This window comes from Galleria mellonella, unplaced genomic scaffold (genome assembly GCF_026898425.1).
Source record: "Galleria mellonella isolate WM207_F2 unplaced genomic scaffold, CSIRO_AGI_GalMel_v1 utg377, whole genome shotgun sequence".
Lineage (NCBI taxonomy): Eukaryota > Metazoa > Arthropoda > Insecta > Lepidoptera > Pyralidae > Galleria > Galleria mellonella.
This window is the reverse complement of record NW_026442089.1, coordinates 825,171-850,370: the sequence shown is the minus strand read 5'-3', so window position 1 is coordinate 850,370 and position 25,200 is coordinate 825,171. Positions and strand designations below refer to the sequence as shown.

The 25,200-nt window shown below is 37.9% G+C and overlaps 1 protein-coding gene across 1 annotated transcript in view; it reads left to right on the top strand.

Annotated features, from left to right (window-relative positions):
• LOC113521060 (talin-1-like) overlaps positions 1–25,200 on the top strand; it is a 95,091-nt gene that overhangs the window by 20,740 nt on the left and 49,151 nt on the right. Inside the window, exons 13-36 of the mRNA XM_052897625.1 lie at positions 400–499; positions 1,350–1,427; positions 2,093–2,214; positions 3,062–3,166; positions 5,043–5,165; positions 6,904–7,024; positions 7,355–7,432; positions 7,663–7,784; positions 8,127–8,219; positions 9,394–9,549; positions 9,915–10,116; positions 10,754–10,872; positions 11,266–11,374; positions 11,861–11,938; positions 12,160–12,278; positions 12,642–12,734; positions 13,192–13,350; positions 14,917–15,213; positions 15,901–16,012; positions 16,382–16,459; positions 17,294–17,412; positions 17,494–17,586; positions 17,985–18,137; positions 24,932–25,139. Of these exons, the coding sequence (XP_052753585.1) occupies positions 400–499; positions 1,350–1,427; positions 2,093–2,214; positions 3,062–3,166; positions 5,043–5,165; positions 6,904–7,024; positions 7,355–7,432; positions 7,663–7,784; positions 8,127–8,219; positions 9,394–9,549; positions 9,915–10,116; positions 10,754–10,872; positions 11,266–11,374; positions 11,861–11,938; positions 12,160–12,278; positions 12,642–12,734; positions 13,192–13,350; positions 14,917–15,213; positions 15,901–16,012; positions 16,382–16,459; positions 17,294–17,412; positions 17,494–17,586; positions 17,985–18,137; positions 24,932–25,139 (3,037 nt within the window). The remainder of the gene's footprint in view (positions 1–399; positions 500–1,349; positions 1,428–2,092; positions 2,215–3,061; positions 3,167–5,042; positions 5,166–6,903; positions 7,025–7,354; positions 7,433–7,662; positions 7,785–8,126; positions 8,220–9,393; positions 9,550–9,914; positions 10,117–10,753; positions 10,873–11,265; positions 11,375–11,860; positions 11,939–12,159; positions 12,279–12,641; positions 12,735–13,191; positions 13,351–14,916; positions 15,214–15,900; positions 16,013–16,381; positions 16,460–17,293; positions 17,413–17,493; positions 17,587–17,984; positions 18,138–24,931; positions 25,140–25,200) is intronic.

The window sequence follows — 25,200 nt, the reverse complement described above, 5'->3', positions numbered from 1 at the left end:
AGTGTCACGTGCGCATTGCTGACCCTGAGGAAACCTTAATATACTTTATTTGAAGAACATAATCATGATCGTACATCATCATCATCATATTAGCCTCTGCTTGTCCACTGCTGAACATAAGCCTCCCCTTTTGGGGGGGGGGGGGAGGTTGCAAGTTGTTACCATGCCTGGCAACCGCAATCAGGCTTTAGAGATGTTTTAAGAGAGGCGCCGCTGCCCATTCCTCGCCTTCCTTTAGTCGGCTTTTACGACATCCACGGGATAGGAAGGAGTGGGGTCTATGCCGGGACCACACGGCCACTAATTATTATTATAATAAGCATAATTTATAATTATAATACTGTGCTATTAATGATAATGTTTCTAATATATCCAATAAACTTAAAATTTCATGGACAGAGTGGAGAAGTGCCCATGCGCAAGGACATGTCATTGGACTTCGTGAGGAGGCTGAATCGGCTCAACTCCAGCTCGGTGAAGATCGTCAGCTATCTGGCTGGTGAGTTACACCTATTTATTACTATAATTTTATGGGAAGGGCGAAGTTTTTGCGTATAATGGCTAAAATATAACGATATTTGTTGGAGGTGTCAAAAAAAAAATACGCTATCTGGGAGCTTTTAATATAAACACTTTGAGATATAACAAAATAATGTAAGTGGGAATTGTGTATCTTTTACAGAAAAGTCCGCGATGGCATTTGTTTATCTCTTAAGAATAACATACTATATCAATTTTAATTTTTAATTTAAAATAATGTACTTGAAATTATAAGGATTAATACAAATACGGTATTAAACCTTAGCTTGACCATTTAATGAAGATTATTTTTTCTAATGCAAATTAAATCGAGCCGGTCGTATCCGAAAGTTTAGGTAGTGTGTCAAAGTAAATTAATATACGAAACGATGAATTATTTTTTATTTGTTTGAACTCAAAAACTAGTCATACAATTTTATCGAAAACTATATCTCCTCGGAGTAACATAGGCTATTTTACATTTCCTGTAAAGAACCCGTGCGAAGCCGGGGCGGGTTGCTAGTGTAAAATGAATTTCAGCAAGTATTTTATAATAATGCACTTGTATCTAGGCAGAGTTTGTATTGCAATATAATCAGCTGTTTTTTACTTGTTTATTTATTTAAGGAACACCAACAGCATATTGCATTATAACACATATAACAAACATTAAATACAATACAATATTAATGCACATGCCTATTAAAGGTATTCACAGCATTCACTTTAACATAGTTATACAGTGCGAGAAAATGAAGTAACAATTATAATGAATTAAATAACACTAGACTACAAATATTTTTCTAAATTAAAATACCATTTACCTGTAGATCCAAACGACTCGAACATATCGGAAACTCGGAAAATATTGGAAACCGTAAAAGCGGAAATGCCGGCGATTGTAAAAGGTAACGATTCATTATTTATACTGGAGTTTTTGTTTGGTGCATTAATTTTATTATTACCTCAACATTTATTGTTTTAACTGCGCCAAACTGCAATATCAAAAGATAGCGTCGTCATAAGTTTAAAAATTTATGTATGGATATGAATAAAAACGGAAGATTTTCTAAAATTATATTTTTTTTTTATATTACTTGATTTTCGTGTAACAAACATTAGGATAAATTTTTTTTATACAACTTAGAATGGCAAACAAGCTGACGGCCCACCTGATGGAAAGTGGTAACCGTCGCCTATAGACATGAGCAGTACCATGGACATAACAGAGTATACTATTTCGCCCATGATAACCCCATGCGTTGCCATTCCTGAGGACTCAGGTGTTATGCCTCTGTGCCCTGTAAATTCACTACCATATTTCACTCTTCAAATCGAAACACAGCCATGCAAACACAACTGCTTCACGGTAAAAACACAAATGGGACAGAGGTGTCCATGCAAACGACTTTTGTACAAAATCTTCCTCTCGTAGGTACATTGTTATTATCTCTAATTAAAATGTTTCAATTAGGTATAATAACAAATATTCACCTAAATTTTGGATGTTGCTCGAATGTTTAAATTCTATTCATACAGTTGTTATGCAGTAAGCCATTTTTATGTTAAATAGGAGTTAAAGAGACGGCTGAAAAACAAACGAGCGAAGAGGAAAAGAAGAAGCTTCTAGACCAACTACAAGAACTATGCAACGCAGTGGACGCGCTGTCGGCAGCAATGGAGAGCAATAGCATTGTAAGATTTCTAATAATTTGTTGCATATTATCACGGTTTGTCTCTCAGAGCCGGGGGTAGGCAGAGAGTATACGATATATATAAAATCATTCATCCTGACTAACTATTAACACGTAGTCAAAACTACGAAGTCTATAGAGTTACAGTTTGGAACATAGATTTATTCTATAAGGTAAGCATTCGCCAAGGAAGGACTATTGAAAATTTGAAATTTCAAATTTAAATTAAAACACGATGCCACACATGCAAAGCCGTGGGCAACAGCTAGTATATATTTATATAAATATAAAATAATATGCATGAAAATTTCTTACCGTATATATGGTTCTTAAGAAAAAGGAACTTGACAGACAGACGAACGAACGGAGAACCCGAAAAATGCATACAATACTACATGTGCAATATGCAAGTAGTTATCTTTGATAAAGGAATTATGAATGATTATTATATTAGTAATTGGCGTGTAGTCCCGGCATAGATTAGGCCACCCCTTCCTTTCCCGTGGGTGTCGTAAGAGGCGGTTAAGGTAACCTAATTTTCGAGGGATGGTAGCGCTCCTTTTAAAATATCTTTAACGCCTAACTGCGGTTGCCAATCCGTATGTCAAGCGTGGTAACTACTGACAAAACCCTCCAATAGAGGAAGGCAGATAATAACCTAACCCTTAACCGGTCCCTACCTCCCCCCCCCCCCTTCCAAGGGGGAGGCTTATGTTCAGCAGTGGACAATTACCGACTGATCTGGTATATCGTAAATGTAATGATACATTTTGTATATACATTTTACGACTAATTTTGTTTTTGCTTTTAGATAATTAAAAATTGCAAGGATAAACGTTTGTTGTCAGGATGCTGACAAAGCTCAAGATGCTGCTAAAGATATCGCAAATCTATCAGCGCAGCTATACTCCTGCCTTGATCCTAAAACTCAGAGACGAAGCAAGCTTCTTGAGGTAAGCCCTTTTTACTCTTAAGTTTTTTTTTATACAACTTAGAATGGCGATCAAGCTGACGGCCCACCTGATGGAAAGTGGTAACCGTCGCTTATAGACATAAGCAGTACCATGGACATAACAGAGTATACTGTTTCGCCCACGATACCCCCATGTGTTGCCATTCCTAAGGACTCAGATGTTATTTCTCCGTACCCAGTAAATTCACGTCATATCCCACCCTTCAAACCGAAATACAGCCATGCAAACACAACTGCTTCACGGTTGAAACACGAATGGGACAGAGGTACCCAAGCAATCGACTTTTGTACAAAGTCTCTCTCTGGTATATAGTATATATAGTGTATTTATTTTTATTGTAAGGTGATAAAGGTATGGTAACACTGCCTCTTTCTGCTGGCAGGATACCAGTGAATGGTGATAGGTGGGTATGAAGTCATATCGGGTTTTACCATTGTAACGAGTTCACGAGCTATTGGCCACGATGATTTGATGGTAACTTTGCAGAGGTCAAGCCTATATTGTAAGCGATGGGGCTGTTGTAGAATCTATTACTACTTGTTCCCTCCGCGTATTGTACATTATCACTTTGTTGGGTTTTATATTTCGCTTATACTCCAGCAAGTTGGAGCAAATTGTTACTTACAGCCATAGTTAGTAATATACTTTGTTATTACTAGTGACGTACGTGCTCTCCCTTGGAAACCATTTTCGAAAAATTCTAGGGAACTCGCCATGATTTTACCTTACCTATCTTATCATCTCTTACTGAAACCCTACCAGCATTTACCGATCATGCGGGTGAGGTTAACATTCTATCATTCTGTTTTAATCCCATAAAAAACCCAGTGAGCTCGTGTTCACAGTAGTACAACCTAGATGAAGCATTGAGAGATATTAAATATTTTTCTCTATCAGACGTTTGCTCTCGTCTCAGTGATCGTGATTTTCATGATGAAGGTAGTGGATTGTCATTGTAGATTCCCTCGGCGATTAATATAAGTATTTCCATCGTCGCTAGATTGGTGTAACTACATACCATATTATATATACATGTCCAAATACATCAGTCCAGCAAAAGCTTAGTTTGTATCTAAGTCGAATGCTTGGGTACCTCTGTCCCATTTGTGTTTCAACCGTGAAGCAGCTGTGTTTGCATGGCTGTGTTTCGGTTTGAAGGGTGGGATATGGCGTGAATTTACTGGGTACAGAGGAATATCACCTGAGTCCTCAGGAATGGCAACGCATGGGGGTATCATAGGCGAAACAGTATACTCTGTTATGTCCATGGTACTGCTCATGTCTATAGGCGACGGTTACCACTTTCCATCAGGTGGGCCGTCAGCTTGTTTGCCATTCTAAGTTGTATAAAAAAAAATTTAACGTAATGTCTCAAAATGTTATTTAATGTAATTGTGTTATGTCCCACTAACTCTGTAATGAAAGGGGGGGGGGGGGGGGGGTGATTATATACTCAACCAGATCGACCTCCACACAGCCCCCCTGGAATCCATCGTGGTTAATTCCAGTACAAATCGTTATGATGGGCTAACTGCCCTGTTTTCATTTTCATCTACCATCCCTCACTAGTGCCCCGCTAGCGTATTCCATTAGCGCAGGTAGGGTTGCTATTCCATTTTTACCATAAAAAAAACCGTATAACGAAGAACCCTACGAGTATAATGTACTATAGTTGTAAAATGTAAATGGCATTAAACAAGTTTATGTTTTTCTGCAGAAGCCTCTTCTGTTTATTTTATTGATTGTAGAATCTATTGGAGCGATTTTATCGATATTTAATTCTTTAAATGTCTGAAAATATGGAATAAGGTATTTTACGTAGTTCTATGTTGCAATAAAAAATAATATTGTACAGAAATCGCGCTCAAGTTTCATAGCGGATGAGAGGACCACTGCGTATCTACATCGAGCGTCGTTCCTGGCCACCGCCTCCAAAGCCAGCCAAGCGGTCGACCAGGCGAAGGACATAATTAACACGGTAATTGGACTTGACATTTCTTAAAACTTCTTCGTTTCTTTAGTTTCCATCGGTAGATCGATGGAGTAGAAACATATCGTTTCTTTTTCATCTTAGGATATCATGAGACGTGACTAAGGAAACTGTTGTGCCATAGCGAGCGACTTCACTAATGCGACTATTAATTATTCGGCTAAGCAACTCATTTGGATTATTTATTTACATTTATTCGCATGCCACGTGGTACAAATTTTTTTTTGATGGGTAAAAATGGTATGGTAACCCCGCCTGCGCTAACGGGATACGCTGGCGGAGCAACAGTGAAGGGTGATAGATGAGAATGAAAACAGGCCAGTTAGCCCATCATGATGAATTCATCAGGAATTAACCATGATAGTTTCCAGGGGGAACCGCGAGGAGGTCGACCTGGTTTGGTATATTGCTAGCAATGGGATTCACTGTCTCCATTATTAACAATCCCTTTCCCCCTCGTGGTACAAATTAGGTATTATAATAAGTAACCACATAAGATACGTGACACGTGATTTTCAAATCATTCGAATTATTCGACTTCTAATGTCATCCGATTACTAATGTAGTCCGACTATTAATATTATTTGATTACTAAATTCATTAATTAGTAGTTGTTGATGTACATTGAGTCGGTATGAACATGGGCGAGTAGACCTGATGAAAACATATCTCCATACTTCATCTTTTGTTTTATATTTGAAAAATGTAAATAATCTGATTGTATAAACTCATTTGTTAATTTACGTGTGTCATAAATGGCTCAAATAAAGTGTTTATCTATCTATCTTATCTAAATTTCTTTTTTTAATGAAGATTGTTGCCGATTTTTATATAGTAGATTATTGATAATTTTAATAAGTAGGAAAGTGGATATCCTATATTCACTACTACCTTAACAACGTACTAGATGGTAGTAGATACAGGGAAAAAACTTCGTTCGTTTAATTAGTTACTAATTAGTAAAATCATTCGAATACGAAAATTAGTATATTACTAATTTAGTAGTCAATTAATTAAATAATAAAAAATTACTAATTACTATTTATTCGAACAACAAAATCATTCGGATTCGCAGCCCGCTATTGTGCCTTGTTTATTTAGTTACCTCTCATGTTATTATTGTAATAGAAGAATTCGAAATAATACTCTATACCAATCCGCCTGATCAAACTGGCTTTAGTATACTAATTTTCCGTTAACTGTCCACTGCTGAGTAGGCTTTTCCCATAAGGGAATTTTGCCAGTAGTTGATACGCTTGGCAGGCGGGTTGGCATTCACTATTAGGGTTTGGTGATGTTTTACGGGACGATGCTGCCCATTTTTGGACACCCACGGGAATCGAAGGGATAAACCATTTTATGTTGGGACCACACGACAATAGTAGTTTTTTTTTTATACAACTTAAAATGGCAAACAAGCTGACGGCCCACCTGATGGAAAGTGGTAACCGTCGCCTATAGACATGAGCAGTACCATGGACATAACAGAGTATACTGTTTCGCCCATGATACCCCCATGCGTTGCCATTCCTGAGGACTCAGGTGTTATTCCTCTGTACCCAGTAAATTCACGCCATATCCCACCCTTCAAACCGAAACACAGCCATGCAAACACAACTGCTTCACGGTTGAAACACGAATGGGACAGAGGTACTTAAGCAATCGACTTTTGTACAAAGTCTCCCTCTGTAGTAGTATACGAGTACATTGCTTTGTGGTTTTATAGGAGTACCAAGGTCCCAAGATTGATAAGTACGGCTCTGAGCTGTATGAGTTTGAGAAGGCTGCCGCTCAGAAGATGGGCAAATTGAATGCAGCCGTCGCATTTGTCTTAATGGCACAAGCAGGTATGTATAAATATACTTTATTTGCCTTGTAGAATACAAAATAATTAAATGTTGTAAATTAATGTAATTCCACTTAAAATATCGACTTCGTTAAGAATAATAATTTGCTAAAAACACGGTATACAGATGCTAGTAATAACAGGCATGTTTTGCCAAAACAACGGCATGTAAATCCAGTTTTGCGGTCATCTGGAGGAAAAACCTAAGTTGGGGATGCTCAATGGGGTGAGACGGTATTTCACACCGAAACACCGCCTGAAACTGTATAAAGCTCATGTGATGCCACACATGGAATACTGTTCTCACCTGTGGGCCTTCATTTTGTTGCAGATCCTAAGAATGTGGACTATTCGTCTGCTGTGGTCTCTATGAACACCATCAACGAGCTTGTTCCGGAATTAGCTAAAGGTATGAGATAGTACTAATATAATTATCTCTAGACACTGTATCCAGTAATACATTTCTTTTTATTTCTGTACTTATTTCATAAAACCTAGTCTCAATTTACTAAACGATAAGTTAAACATTTTTATCACTATTTGGTGACGAGATTTTTTTTAAAAAACAGCTCAATATTTTTTTCTGTAACAATTTAGACTTTTAACAAATACTTAATTTCACTTAAATATTAAATACAGATGCCCAGGCGTTAGCGAGCTGTATGGAAGGTGATCAGAAGAAAGCATTTTTGGATGATATAGCCAAACTGTTTGATGCCACGAGCCAAGTGTGCTCTCTAACAAGCATCGCTGACCACGAGGTTAGTTATTTTACTTTATATATATATATATATATCATATATCAAATATAATGTTGCATTACAAAGAGTGATTTGTAGCACTCTTTGTAATGCAACATTATATTTGATATATGATTTGGCGTAGCATATGAAATTTCATTTGTAACATGTGATAAAATTCCAAGCCTAGACACTAATTTAAATTATTTTATTTTAGATTTTTAAATTTAGAAAATTCATTCCCCCAAATTAGTCGGACCGAATATGAAATCTTGGATGTATTCACGCTAAGCAATATGCATGCTATTGTGCTACAGAGGTCGTCTTTATCTAATAAACGAATTTTCGTTTAAAATGTTGCAGAAAGTTCAAGAAATTTCGAACGTATACTCAGACAGATCTAGGAAACTAGTGTTCACATTTACACGTGGCACGAACGATGATCAAGACAACAAGGTTGGTGATTGTTTTGCAAAAGTAACTTCTCTTTCCATATGAATTAATTATACAAATCTTCTACTAAATACCAGATATTATATAATAGTCTGGTCCTGGACTAAAATGGTTCACCTCTTCCTTTCCCGATGAAGATGCGACTAAGGGAATTTAATGGTCGAGGGATCTTATCTTATTTTTGCATATGGGGTCAGCTAAGTCGTTGAACGTCGACCCATCGGGATCTTTTCTTCTTCTCCCTGCCTTATACCATCATTTCGTAGATCCTATGTGTTATCTTAACGACATCCCGCGGTTTAAAATATCTGTAGTCCCCTGGCTTTGGATAAGCCGTTCCCAGTAAACTCATATGCATGCTTGCCAACGAGTCGCATTTGCACATCAAGTGGTCGTGGGATGGCCAGCAGTGTCCTTCTTAAAATGTCAAGACTTAATCGCTGTTATCAACCCGCCTACTAAGCATGGTAACTAGTGATAAAACTTCCCTTATCAGGGAGGCCTATGGTCAGTAGACGACATGATATAATATGATGATGATGATGATGCAAAAGTCGCCTTCTTTAGTACCTTTTTTTTATACAATGTAGAATGACAAACAAGCTGACGGCCCACCTGATGGAAAGTGGTAACCGTCGCCTATAGACATGAGCAGTACCATGAACATAACAGAGTATACTGTTTCACCCATTGTACCCCCACGCGTTGCCATTCCTGAGGACTCAGGTGTTATTCCTCTGTACCCAGTAAATTCACGCCATATCCCATCCTTCAAACCGAAACACGGCCATGCAAACACAACTGCTTCACGGCTACCTCCGTTCCACTCTTGTTTCTGCGGTGCAACTGCTGTCCTCACATGACTATGTTCAGTTCAAAAGGAGCGATTATTATTATTATATCAGCCTTTAACTGTCCACTGCTGAACATAAGCTTCCCCTTTGGGAGGTTTTGCCAGTAGTTGCTACGTTTGGCAGGCGGATTGGCAGTGAAATTACTGAGTATGGAGACACAATATCATATTCCTCGAAAATGACAACGAATGAAGTACACCATGGGCGTTTTTGGGTATTCTATAATGCTTATGGTTCTATTTATGTCTATATATCATCGGGTGGACCGTTAACTTGTTTGCCATTTTAAGTATCATAAAAAATATTTAATTTGACATTTTTAGATCACTGATCTTGCTAAAGACGTCGGCGATAAAACGTCTTTACTTCTGATGCAAGTGAATAAATTGGCCGAGTCCAAGTCGGAGCAGGCGTTCGCTGTGGATGAAGCGGGAGTGCGATGTGCGGATGCTGCTAGGGATCTGCTTCTCTGTGCTATGGTATGATTATAAACTTTATATACGAGTATGTACGGTTCGAAAAAGAAGAAAAATTGTATGATTTTTTCTTTAAATTGTATCAGTCAAAATTCTTGCTTGTTTTTCTCGATTGAAGAACTATTGTTTGCTGAACTGGATACCACGTGACATTCCTAGTATTCCAGGCATCCATAGGCTACAGTGATGGTTTACCATTAGATAAGCTGTATGCTTGTTTGCCACCTTATGGTATAAAAACTATCATCACTGGATTTTTGATTGTTACTTTATTTTCGTTACATAATTTATAAAAAGAAAAAACGTTTGCAAGACTTTATTTATGACTATGAGGCTGTTATGTATCATCAATTAAACATTTTATTTAGTTGACATCACCGACCATTCACGAGCCACACTGCCAGAGTGCATTGACTGCTGCAGCTGAGACCCTCTCATCATCAGCTCAGCACCTGATGACTAACTCCAAACCGCTGCTAGAGCAGCCGACCTACCAACATCTTACTGACGAGCTCCATGCAGGCAACACGGATTTAAATAAAGCATTGGACAGACTTAAGCAAGCTTACGGTAAGAGAAATTTTGCTTTCTTTTTCTTTTATTTATACATGGTATAAATTTAAGTGTAAAATTTTGAAATTGTTCCGACAAAGCGATAGGTCTTCTTTTTTCCTAATTCTTCTTTGCTGAGTATCGTGACCTTTCTATTCATCATCGCTCTGAATTCATTCTGGAAGCAAATTCTAACCTTTGTATTAACTTATAAATGCTTGCGTAATATTCTTGATTGGTGTTTCCAAATTTATTTGAGAAAATGGGTGAATTAGTTGTTCTGTTTAATGCCAGTTTGAATTCAGTTTTCATCTCTCTATCTCAATATTTAATGTTATAAAAGATTCGGAACTTAGTATCATTATTTTAAATATCTTTATTATCTATTTTAAAATAGTTTTAAATATTGAAGTGAAGAATAATATTAATTTAAATATAATTAAGTCCTACCCGAAGGGATCCCGCTGAAAATTAACGCTGTAGCTCCTCGGCTATCGGAAAACATCGCATTAATCTCCTATATATGTTATATTCTGTATGAACCTTCTTTGTAAGTGTAAAAATGTTTGCTAGATAAACTATTATTACTTTTTCGAGGGTCTAGATGTATTATTGGAAAAACACTACTTATTACCTAAATATTCTATACTTGTAGCTAGTGAGAATGGATCTGAAAGCGATAAGATTCTAAGACAGCAACAACGATTGAAATTCATGACCACAACAGGCAACGCCAATAAATATTTGGGAAATGCTGACAAAGAGCTGAGTAAGGTAAGGCCATTACTATTTAGGTACCTATTATAAGTTTTTTTTTACCTTTTTATAATGATTTCTAATGGTTTCTTAGTATAACCGCCATATACATGAGCTGTCATAATTATTATTTTTGCTGTTAGTTGTTCGCTGCTGCACATAGATCTTCTTCTTGAATACATACTAATTTAATATTTTAATTTAAAAAGGAGAAGTTTTCTGAATCGATAGTATTTTTCTAAGTTACTTGAATATCTTCACAAATTCTGAACTTATTTCAATGATTAACTTTTTGAATAAAACGGGGTTTTTTCTATCTGTCAAGAATATATTGTTTTTTGGAATCATATTGTATTTTAAATTACTTCTTATCTTAAAATACTTGCTGAAGAATTTAACATTTGTTCACAGCCATTAGTGACTGATCATAAGGGTATCAGCTTGGCAACGGAAGACGACGTTGCTAAACGCATAGCAAAACTGAAGGCCATTATAGCTGCTGTAGTACTTGCTACGACCGGTAATTATTATAGTAATTAATTGCAAATGCAATTAATAGAGTCAATCCATCTGGTTCGTTCCCTGTCCTTTCTCCTTTTTTCCGTCATGCAATCTACATATTTTCTTACTCCTGGCGGACTACATGATCCTTTTAATAATATTACTAAAATATTTTGCTAATCAAATGAATTATGACAAATAAATAAAATTTTTATGTAGTTTACGTATATTATGTAGTTTAAGTATTTATTTATATCATCATGTTTTATTATCTGATTCTATTGTACATAGTATCAGAAAGTCATATCTCTTAAAAGAACTATATAAAACTGAACAGTCATTCTTTTTAAATGTTTGTTAATATTACGTACCTTTGACTTCAAGTATTTGACTATAATTATGTCTACAGAACTTTTATTATGAAAATTTACCTAGACTATATTATCATTTCAGAAACTTATTATTCGATAAACATTAAGTATATTTTAAACACTTTCCATTATAGATCGCGATAAGCCAGATTATGCATCCGCCGAGCTGGCAGTTGGAACTATGTACACGCTTCTACCTAGTGTCATCAGAGGTTTGTGGTTATCATAACTGTAATCTTGATCGTCTTAACTTCATATTGTATTTATTTTATGCGTATCTACAAATTTTGTTGTCTCAATATCAGCAAATCATTGTGTAATTTTTTTTTCTCAAAACGAAGACTTGCAAAGTATATTATGCAAGAATATTAGTAATAATTTGTAATTTTGCCTAAATATCTGCAATTTAGTAAAATTAATACAATACTTTTAGATGTTAAAGCATTAACAGCAAATAAAGATGCAGAAACACGTGACAAAATTATGACGGACCTCAAGAATCTCTTGGACGCTGCTCGTGAAATCTGCGCTAGTGCATCTTCTGACAACGAAGTCAGTATACTCAATTGAATATTTTTGCATGTAAATCATAATAAATTTTGGTATCGAAGCTTTGTGAAACTCCAAAAATATAAATTTTCTGACATCAAATTTAATAAATTATGGGTATCTATATGCTGATAAATGTCCAATATGCTATACGAAAGATAAATAACTAATAAAGATAAATAACCGTTTCCTGCGACTTTAGTTGAAAATTTAACTTAACACTGATCAGTTTTTTAAGCTTTAAGAGTATTAGTATATATATTCATAGTATTAGAAGGGTAGTACTTACAGAAGACTGTTCAGTAACTAAACAATGATTTTGATAAATAAATTACTGTTAATCAAGCAAATGCAAGTGTATTGCAGGATCTTAACGGAGCTGGAGCGAAATTCGCAGAAGCATCAAATGATCTGTACAATGTGTTCAATCCACAAGTTTCTCCTGTGATAGAGGATCAGGTAAGTAGAAGGATTTAATGAATTCTTAAATGATTTAATAAAAAGAAAAATAGAATCTTCAATCGTAATAAAGATAATACGGAACAAACATGAGAAGAAATTTAATCTCTTGCAAAAATAATGATTGATATTAGTAAAGATATAACGTAACTTACATACACAAAGAATATAGGCAAATTCTGAACCTGTTATTTTAAAATCACTTAAAGTAAATAAGTTATTAAGTCAGGAGCATCTCTTTTTCTTGTAACTGCTTACATATAAGTTACTATTTATCTTACGGCTTACCCGCATGAATTAATACATAAATCCTATGTGCTAAATTAGAATATAACCTAATCGTGTATCAAATTTAATTTAAATCTGTTCATTAGCTTTTGCGTGAAAAAGTAACAAACTGAATGTTTGTTTATTAATATTAAATAATATGTATTTATATATTATTAATACCTTATAGATCACGGACGATGCTGCAGCAGCGTGTACACTAACATCGGAAATGTTAGCAAACGTATACCAACTGGCTGAAGAGATAGGCGGCGAGCCAGGATCTATGTTGGATAGCAAGGGAGCAGCCACCGCGGATGCGGCGAAGGCCTTACTAACAATTGCTCAGGTAACATGAATATCTTTATTGAAATCTAGCTTTTGACCGTCGCTTCCTCCCTCGTTTCGTGGATTTTGGAAGTAGGTCCTTTTGACAAAAATCAAAATAACACAAGAAAAATCATTAAAATAGATCGGTTACAGATAAGGTGTAAAGTATACTTTTAATTTTTAATTCAACCTTGAAGAACATAACTGTGGAAACCGCATTTAATTTGATGCTACAGTTTTTCAATTCAATTTATTGCATTCTACAATATTATTATGAAAGATGTTAATAATGGATAAAGTACATTGTAGACCCTGTCGGGCACAGCAATTAGAAGCCAAAACATTGTGCCAGAACAAACCTACAAATAGACAAACATTCTAGAAATTATTATGTTGGTTTTTAAAATACCTGTTTATTTATTAGCCGTCACAAATTTTTTTTTAACATATCTTATTGGTAGTTTTTTGAAGCTTCGATTAAATGATATTAATATTACTTAGAGATTGTTTGGTAAAGATCCTTTCAAGAAAAAGTCGTATTTGTTCTTTAAGGATTTTATCCTTTATTTTCTTTTATATAAATCTAGTTGTACACAATAGTTTTTTTTTTATGAGTGAAAATGGTATGGTAATCCCGCCTACGCTAATGGGATACGCTGGCGGAGCACCAGTGAAGGGTAATAGATGAGAATGAAAACAGGCCAGTTAGCCCATCATGATGAATTCATCAGGAATTAACGATGATAGTTTCCAGGGGGAACCGCGAGGAGGTCGACCTGGTTGGGTATATTGCTAGCAGTTAGATTCTCAGTCTACATTACTAACAATCCCTTTCCCCCCTGTACACAATAGTTGATTTTAAAATTTCGCATTTTTAAGCATATTTAAAATTGAGTTCCAATCTTGAATTTAAATAGTTCTACACAAATCAAAAATCCAACGCAACGTTACATTATTATCGATCCTCTCATTGTGGGCCAAAGGGAAGGAAAGTGTATTATAGGGACCATAAAATGATTTGTTTCGTTTTTACTAACATGGTTTAAGTCAAGTGTTACTAATAATCGTAATAAATAAGTAAGGATGCCGCGGCATCCTTGTAATCTATTTAAAAATGCAGCTTGCCGAACAAACTTGGGTCGCGAATCACCTATCGTCCGCATAACGCGTCTGTATAACGATATTGTAAAAACCAAGCCTGAACTTGATATTCACTGCGATAGTCACTCTGTATTCATGACTAAATTAAAGTGTTGATATACCTCCCCATTACATTACGAGTATATTTATTTATATTTTATAATAATTTGAATACAATTTCCATTATTTATATTATATTATTATTCATATTGTTAATATCTTTACTCATTTAATAATTTAATTATATTTTAATGTTTGTCAAACACAAGGCATGCTGTGGTTGCCTATAAATGTAAGAACGGTGAGATCTGAGCTGCCAGTGTATTGTATTAAAACTTAGCTTTATTGTAGCTGTATCTTATGTTGGTAATCCTGTAAATAAATAAATAAATAATAAATAAATAAATCGTAATTATCTGTAATAAAAATATTATTATTACTACAGTTAACAGCATCGTGTGTTAACGAGTCGCGTTGCCAGCCAGCATTAGTGTCTGCTGCAGACAAGCTGTCTGACGTAGCTCGCGATTTAGAAGCTGGTACTGAACAACTGTCCCAAGATCAACGGTATGCAGCGATTGGATCTAAGATAAAGAATCAACACCAGCTGCTGCAAGATGCGCTGGAAAAACTGAAGCGATCTTGTCAACCGGCAGTAAATAAAGGGCAAAGATTACAGTATGTGAGAACTGCCCGAGAGATGAAGAATGCTCTGCAAGCTGCCCAACAGGAATTAGAAAAGGTATATACTGTATATTTTATTGGATAAATAAAACTATTGTACAATTTTTACTGTTCCGAACATTAACTTTTTCTTAAGTAAATTATTAATTTGATTAAAATTTTTAAATACTTTGTAATACACCTGTACAATACAATGCGGGTTTCTGGAGATTTTTTTTTTCACCCACGAGGAGTATTTTTTTTTAATGGGTGATAATGGTAAGATAATCCCGTCTACGCTATCAGTATACACTAGCGAGGTACCAGTGACTGATGAGGATGAAAGCAGGTCAGTTTAGCCCATCCTGATGAATTCAACTAGAATTAGACAAGCTGGTTTCCACATGGAGGTCTACTTGACAGGGTATATTGCTAGTAATGGGGCTATTTGACCACATTACTAACAATCCCTTCCCCCTCCCCCCTCTACGAGGAGTGTTTATTCTTGTGATGATAATGGAGCAAAGATTCAGCTTATCGCCACTTCTTTTTCTATCCAAATTATAAGAGATGTCTGAGAGAAAAAAGCAAACTTGAAATAAACATTCAAAATTATCAAGCTATCTGATTAGCCTGGTAATAGTAGGAATCCTACTCTAACGGGGAGAGTGCCATATCTGTTATTGTGATATTTAAATCGGTATACCCGTTTGGAAACTATGATCTTACATATATAAACATATATTTTTACTGCTGTTACCTATAGCCAGTCGTGTTGCCAGTAAAAGGTGAAGCAGCAGTCATCCGTCAGCTGCAACTAACCCAGCGGATGGCGCAGCTGAACTCAGCCATCACCGCTCTCGTCACTGCCTTCTCTGGTAATTCCAAAATCGTTTTGTAGATAAATTAATTGCTTGATAAAGATTAGACGACTTTTTTTATAACACGACATTGATCTGCTTTTAGAGTGTTGGTTTGAATTCGTTTGCTCTTTGAATAACATTCTCAAAACTTTATTTATTTAAAACAAACAGACAGCTAAAATAATACGTAATTGTTCATTTGAATAATAATTTAATAGCCACTAAAGTTTGCACAAATGTATAATACAAGTGATGGAAACACAAAATTAAACAATACTATTGAAAACTACAGCAACATTGTCAATAACAAAGCTATAGGAGATAACGTTAAGGGGCCTTTCATCAAATACTTATAAATCTATATTGCTGATAAATTTATTCTAGATGCGAAGAATGTGGACTACACTGCAGCGGAGCAAGCTATCAGTACCATCAACGAATTATTGCCACAGGTGGTCAAGGGTTAGTGCCTATTGTTCTATTACTATAATATTTGCCATCATAAATGACTTGCAATGTAATAGTTAATGTTTGTAGATAGAGACATCTTAGTTAATTAAGAGTTCTGAAAGCTAAGGCCTAGTTTCTTTCTCTGGAGCAAACTGTTAAAAAAAATGACAAACAAGTATTCTTGTTTGTTGATAATCGATTACCGTAACCTTTGTCAATAAATCATTTATTTGTGATAGATAGGTACAGGCAGTCCTTGTACTTACGGTATGTTAAGTTCTCGAAATACGCGACGTAAATCGAAACGACGTAAGTCGAGACATATTTTTTCATATGTTTACATGGAAAACTCAAGGGTAGGATCTACATGGACTCTAAATAAAAAAAAAAAAAAAACTGCATTTATAACAAAGGATATACATACTTTATAATCAAAAGTAAGTTCTTCAAATAAATATATATGAACTCAAGTGAATTCCGGAAATGCCGGAAATTGAAACAATTGATGTATGCTTGAGGAATAGTGTCAAAACATTGGTCGACGTAACTTGAAACGACGTAAGACGAGGACTGCCTGTACATGCAACGACAGGAATGTTTTGTGTGCGAGTGCATGTTACCGACCCTGAACAAACCTCTATACGTCCTTTTTAAGAACTGCATAATTATAGTCTCTGGTGAGAGATGAGTAGCAGCGTCCTTTTTAAAACATCTCTAAAAGCCAACTGCGGTTGCCAACCTGTCTGCCAAGCATGGCAACTGGTAAAACTTCCCTTATGGGGAAGGCTTATGTTCAGCATGAAAAAAAGGGTCTATGGACTTTATACCTGTTAAATATGTTTGCAGAGACGAGGGCTCTAAATGCAGGCAGTGACGAGAAATCTCAAGCTGCGCAGGCGGAGTTGTTAGCACTATGTGACGCTGTGCGAGGAATTTCTGATGCTGTCGAGCAACAAGATTTGAAGGTAAGAAGATGACGGTTCTTTATATGGATTATTCATTTATTTCTATGCGAGGATTTTGTTTAATTATAACCTTATTTTTAGGGTATAAACCAGTATGCATCGAAATTCTCAAACTCTTCAAACAAACTAATATTTGTTGTAAACCCACGAACAAATCTAGAGACGTCAAACCAGGTAATGTAATATAATCCTGTTCAAGAATTATGTTTTTGATTGTAGCTTTGTAGTTTTTTATTTTCTATCTTATTATCAATGCAAAATTTGTGATAATCATTTTATCTATTCATATTTTTTTGTCATAAACTTAACTTTTATTTGAAAGAAAAAACAACAGCTTGTTTCTTGCTCGTTTTTCTCAGCTGAAATGGCGTTCTGAACTGGGAGGTAAAATCATAAAACAATTACAATTTATTTATTATTATTAAAAAATTAATAAACAGTTCCTTTTAAATAAGTAATTTTAACAAGTTATAATTTTATTAAAGATTTAAAATTGTATTATAATTTCTTTAATAAATATTTGATTAGAGATAATCCTATTGGAGAGTTTGTCATATTTGATATGTCGCCAGATTGTCGAATTGTCATCATCGGCGTGTGAGCAGGCGTCTCAGTTAGTGGCAGAAGCACGGAAACTTTCTAAGACAGTCGGCGGTCAAGTTCATTTGGAAGACTGCTGTGAGAGAACGGCAAATGCTGCCAATGCTTTGCTCACTTGTGCCAAGGTAATACTAGCCATAGATTTTAAAAAGATTTTTTTTTTGATATATCGACCATTTTGGCTACTCTACTATTATTACGGAGCGGTGGACTGTGATGAGGTGATGAAATGATGTAGACACGAAATTTAGTAGCGAAATATATGTATTGAACAGCGAGCAAGGAACAATGAATCAATATGTCAAAAAAATATAAAATTACAAATAATAAGAATATTCTAAAAGTAAATGTATATAAAAAAGTACAATAACGTCTAAAGAGTTTGCATCGGCCGGTCGCCAATATACCGGATCCCCAGTGGAACACTAACAACTGGTGGCGGCCGGTCGAGGCTCAGTCTCTAATAAAATTAGTTTGCGGACTGGTCTGCGCAACGTACCGCCTTTGGTGAAGACGTCCGCTACGCGGACCACTCCGTCCTGGCCTGGGTAAACTTTTACTATTCTCCCTAGGGGCCAGAGGCCACGAGGGAGAGTAGAGTCCGCGATAAGCACCACATCACCCTCACATACTTTTAACGCCTCTTTGTTCGATCCTCTTGGTTGGAGCGTGGGTAAATATTCACGCAGCCATCGTGCCCAGAAATGGTCGGCAAGACGCAGCACTCTTTTCCAGTCACATCTTCGTACCAAGTCGGCATCTGTTAACGAGCATGTCCATGGTTCTGTTGATGAAGTACCCAGTATGAAATGGAATGGCGTTAGTGCTTCTGGTGCGTGTGGTGATGATGGGACGTACGTGAGCGGTCTCGCATTAACGATGGCTTCTGCTTCGAGTAAGAGTGTTGTTAAGGTTTCTTCCTTTAATATTTTACCGTTTAGACAGGCTCTCAGGGCGGTTTTGACAGTACGTATCAGCCTCTCCCAGGCCCCGCCCATAAACGGAGATGCTGGTGGGATGAAGTGCCACTCGATTTTGTGAGTTGTCGCAAATTCTTCTACTGAGTCGTTGTATAATGCTCGTAGCTCACGGGAGGCGCCGACAAAGTTGGTACCATTGTCCGAATGTATGGTAGATGGAGATCCTCGGCGAGCTATGAAACGTCTCAGGCTCATAATGGCCGCATCAGATGAAAGCGAGGTGACCATTTCTAGATGTACTGCTCTCGTCACTAGGCACGTGTAAAGAGCAACGTACCGTTTCTCGTGGCGTCGATGTATAGTTATGATTATCGGGCCGAAGTAATCGAGGCCGACATGTGTAAAGGGCCTTTTATGGTGATCTAACCGGTGTGATGGTAAGTCGCCGGTTTTTGGGTTGATTGTTTTGCCTTTCCATCGTCGGCACTGCAGACAAGTATTTACTACGCTTCGGATAGTGCTTCTTGCCCTTAGAATCCAAAACTTCTGCCTTAATTCATTTAGGATGAGCTCATTGAATGAGTGTGCTGATTGAATATGCTGATGTAATATTAAGAGTCGTACGCTGTAATTGCGACCGTCCAGGATGATTGGTGATCTTGCGTTCTCGCTTACTCCTGGAGCAGACTTGGTACGGGTATCCACGCGAAGTAAGCCATCTCCGTCGAGTACTGGTGCGAGTGTCGCAATACGGCTATTACTGGGCACGGGCTGCATAGTTTGTATGGCTCTCAGCTCCTCAGGGAAGCTATCCTTTTGAGCTCCTTGAAATAACATCTTTTCGGCTTGTATGATGTCTCTTGCATGTAGCTGGGAGGGCGATGTGATGCTGCCATCTAAAAATAATTTAGAATTTAAAATTATTGGTCGAGACACTTTAAGCCGAAAAAGTCGTGCGCCTTGGAGAACACGGGCAGTGGTGCGTAGTAAACGTAGCCACGAGCTGAATCGCGTAGCGTTAGGTACGGGAAGGTCAGGTAGTGGGACATAGGAGAGCAGCCCCACAAGTTCTGATTTTAATTCGGAATCTGGTAAGGTCTCATCCTCGTCTCTGGTAATTTCACACGGCCAAGAGAATGGTGATTCTAAAAGAAATGGTGGGCCAGTAAACCACCTATGAGAAGGAGACAAAAATATTTTCTTTGGTTTAGTAGCATCATCGGCTACGTTGAGAGAGGTAGGAATCCATCTCCAATTGGACGGATTGGTGGTTTCCAGTATCTCTCCCAACCTGTGAGCAACGAAAGGTTTAAATGTGCGAGCGTCGCTTCGGATCCATTTAAGAACGGTGGTAGAGTCTGTCCAATAAATAGTTGCGGAGGGTTTAAGACGGTGAGCGCGTAAAATAGTTTGTGCGAATCGAGAAGCAATAAGCGCCGCTTGTAGCTCGAGGCGGGGAATAGAGAGCGGTTTCAATGGTGCAACTCGAGCTTTGCTACCTATAAGAGCCGTAGAGACGAAGCCATCATTGTAATTGAAACGCCAGTAAGCTACGCAGGCGTATGCTTGTTCACCACCATCAGCCACTATGTGTAGTTGAATATCCATTGGATCTGATTTAAACATATACCAACGCGGAATTTTGATGCTAGCGGCACTCTGTAATTGAGTGAACCATTCTGTACATTCAGAAACATATTTATTAGGTACTGGGGTATCCCAGTCGATGCCTTCTCGCCATAACTTCTGGAACAAAATACGGCCCGAAATTATAATAGGCGTTAGTAGGCCAAGTGGGTCATAAACTTTCATAACGCTGGATAGTAGGCTACGTTTAGTTAAAATATCAGGCATATGAAGTCCTGTACGAAAGCTGAACGAGTCGTGGAATGGATTCCATTTAACGCCTAGAATACCAACATCATTGTTTGGTGGTAAGTATACGTCTGAAGTTGCTTCACTTCTGAGTTCTTTGGGGACAAGAGAGAGAGCTTGTGAATTATTCGAAGTCCATGCTCGCATTTCGAAACCGCATGCTTTATGCACCATAATTATGTCAGATGCCACCTGCGCGGCATCAGTGACACTAGGGTGGCTACCCAGGTAATCGTCCATATAGTGATCTTCAACTATAGCTTTGCATGCTGCAGGATATCTAGCTTCCGCTATCTTTGCATTTTTATTCTTAATGTAAAGTGCAATGAATGGGCTACACACTGCGCCGAATATCATAGCTTTCATGCGGTACTCAACGAGAATACCGTTTTTGTTACGCCACAAGAAGCGTTGGGCGTCTCTGTCTTTTTTAGCGATTTTTATTTGAGGGAACATTTCTTTAATGTCGGCATTTAGGGCCACAGCGCCTTCTCTGAAACGAAATAAAATGTCTAATAGAGAACCTAATAAATCGGGTCCCTGTAGGAGTAGGCTGTTGAGGCTTACACCTTTTGTCTTTGCTGCCGCATCATGCACCACTCGTAGCTTCTTTTTTTGGGGGTGAAATACTCCGAAGGTGGGTAGGTACCAACGAATAGTATCGTCCGGGTTAACACATGAAACGTTCGATGGCATTCGTTTATAATACGTATTTGGGTCGCATTCTTCGACGTACCCTTTAGTAACAATGCCATTTATGAAGTCATGGTAAGCTGCGGCAAATGATTGGTCTTTAGACATTTGTCGTTCCAGAGCTCTGAAGCGAGATAATGCCTGTGGGTAGCTATCAGGTATGATAGTTGGTAAGTCTTTTTTCCAAGGTAAACCGACTTCGTAATGGTTGTCGTCAAGTTGACGAGCCGACGTTTCGATGATATCTATCGCTCGTTTATCATCACTGTTGAAACGTGAGACGCTTTTCATTATACCTAAGGAATCAATTTCGTACTGCTTTCTTATAAGAGAGTCTAGGTGGTCACAGATATGGTTGACAAATTCTATCGGCTGAGATGAAACCGACAGTGCGCCGTGGAGCACCCAGCCCAATAGTGTTTTAGAGGCTACAGGTTCATTCTTCTTTCCACATCTTAGCTCGCGGCTTACAGATAGGTACCAGTCGGGCGCTCCAATAAGAACAGTTGGGTTGGTATCAGTGTAGGAAAGTTCATTAGATAGGTCTGATAAGTGCTGGTACTTCATAAAGTTGACGATGTTTTCTTTCCGGACGCGCAGACTTAATGGGCTAATTGCGCGTGCATGCTCCACTAAGTAGCGGTCAGGTAAGTTACGCCCACGTATGTAGAAGTTCACGTAACCAACATCTACATCTTTTGACATGCCGCTAACACCTTCAATACGAAGACGCTCTTGACGGGTGGGCTTGGCGCCGATACGCATCGCTACCTTGTCGTCAATTAGTGTCGCCGTACTACCTTCATCGAGTAGCGCCGTGGTTTCATATTCGCCGTCGGGGCCCTCGAGGATAACCGGTAGTACTTTCAGGAGGCCGCGTGGACGTGAAGAAGAACCTGCTGCATTGATTAAAATGTCAGACGTATTTGTGATTTTAATCGGTTCATTTTTATATGTCTTATCAGCTATGTTGCTTGGGCCATCTGAATTATCAGTCAGTATTTGGGTGCGTTGGGTGTTGGTCGCTAAGTTAGTTCCAGACTCATTAGGCGTGGTACCGTGAAGAAGCGAATTATGGCGTCTTGTACATCCGTCAACACCACAACGTTTACTACGACAATTAGTCCATTTATGTGGATTTGATTTAAGACAGCGGTAGCATACCTTCGCGTCTCGAACCCAACGCCATCTATCATTTACTGTGAGAGATAAAAATATTTTACAGGATTTTATACTGTGACTACCTTGTTTGCAGTATGTACACTCTGATACTTTATTGCTAGGGGTCATTACGTGTATTGTCTCCTTTTTTATGTTATTATTGTACTTAGAAGGGTACGTTGAATTTTGTGGCTTAATGGTACTGTCCTGTACGAAATTGTACCGTAGTTGTTTATCGGCTTCCACTAGCAAAAACTGCGATAGCAAGTCTAATTTTGCCACGTTTTGTTGCTCACATATATAGGTTGAGGCAAAGTCTGTAAAACGAGCTCTCGTGTATTCGCTTAATTTGAGTAGAATAGTGCGAAATAGCTCTGGTGAATATAGATAATCATTTTGTTTTAATAATTTTAAAGTAACTACAAAGTTACGTAATTTATTTGCTAATGTATTTAATTGTTCAGGGGAACTTAACTTAGGGCTATTGCGTAGCTCGGCGACCTCGCGAGCAACGAGGAGTTCTGGTCGGGCGTACGTTTGCTCCAATGCGTTCATGACGTCTTGTGGGTCACAAGAAGTCCACAGGAGTGACGCCACGGCCTGGTATGCCGGTCCGCGAACCGCATTATTCAGCCGTGTGAGGTTTTCTGCTGCGGAAAAACTAGATTTAGTTCTTTCATAACTACTTTTAAAGGCCATCCATTGACTAATTTCGCCCGAGAAAATGACGAGTTCTGGTTTCTTTGGGCAGTTAGATAAACTAGTAATAGCTTGAGTGAGCTGTACTATAGGATCTGCCGATGGACGATCAGGTTGTAAGCGTTGCAGTGCCACTGTTGCACAGTCTTCGTTGCTAATGACATGTGTGGATTTCGAATGGTTTGCATGGTTGACATATGGTTCATGAGACGGTACCGCGTTGGTAAAGACAGCCGACTGTAGACTGAGTCCCTGGGTATTTTCCAAGGTGACAGTCGGTGGCTTACCAGGTATGTCGACATGTGTTGCCATGGTCATGTTTGCATTTTGTTCTGAAACCCATGTCGCAGTACGTATTTCAGTATCGCGATTAGAAAAACATGAGCTACGAGACTTATCTTTAGCATCCAGTGCAGCGAGTTTGGCTTGCAGCTCTCTCTCCTCCGCCTCAGATTCCAAGCGAGCGAGCTCCTGCTCGCGTTTCGCCTGAAGACGCGCGAGTTCACGCTCACGGGCAACTCGGCACCGTAAGACTTCTGCTTCGACGGCCAACTTCTGTGCACGGACGGTGGCGGACGAACGTGACGATCGTGAATGTTCACTAGTAGATTGTTGGCCGCAACGACTTTGCACGTTTTGGGAAGATGCCCGGGCATCGATTTTTTGAAGTTGGCTAGAGAGGTCACCAGGGCACTTGGTACAGCGAGATAATGCTTTTACCGAACGTGGGGTGCCCACGAGTTGTGTAACCGATCTAGCCGATGATGACGGAACATCCTTGATCGCTGTTGCTGAAGCCGGGCGGGCGGGCGGTAGCGATGATGACTCCGGGCTTTCGCGACCCGACCGCTCGACTTCAGTGGCTGCTAAATTCACAAATGATTTGCTCTTACTGCGTGTCTGCACCATTATAATGAAGAATGACACGATTTAGGAAAAAAATATACGATGAAGTCGTGTGAGATGAAAATGAAAATTTTGGAAAAAAAATTAGAATGAAAAAGCAAAATATCGGTGCTTTTTACTTATGGCTACGAATGGACCAAGTATTACGGAGCGGTGGACTGTGATGAGGTGATGAAATGATGTAGACACGAAATTTAGTAGCGAAATATATGTATTGAACAGCGAGCAAGGAACAATGAATCAATATGTCAAAAAAATATAAAATTACAAATAATAAGAATATTCTAAAAGTAAATGTATATAAAAAAGTACAATAACGTCTAAAGAGTTTGCATCGGCCGGTCGCCAATAACTATCTTGTTAAAAATTGGCGTTGTTATGTGTAATATAAAATGGAATCATTGTTAAAATTAAATTCCTAAATCGTTGGTGTCCTCTGGGAAAAAAATGCAATAATTCTGATTATATCTAATGGCACTGTATATATTGAACTTATCATCAGGTGGACTTTCAGATTATTTCTTTCAATATCTTAAATAATTTCCTCAAATACTCCTATGGGAATCATAACAGTACCAACTTGTCATTACAAGTTTTCTATCTTATTTGTATCTCGTTTCTTATTTAGTAATAAATTTAAGTTCATTAACTTAAATTAAATGCAGTTAACGGCGTCGTGTATGAGCGAGCCATGCAGCAAATCAGCGCTAGTATCCGTAGTGGAAAGCCTCTCAAACGAGGCACGTAATTTATTGACGGAGTGTACTCCGTTAGCGCAGAAGCCTGGTCACGGCACCGGATTAGAACAGCAACATCAGCGACTGCAGTCTGACTTAGATGTGTTGAAACACACGTGTCTAGATGGAAAAAGCGGTAAGTTATATTCACGTTTTAGAATATATTTTTATAAATATTGAGATAAGGTTTTAGATTA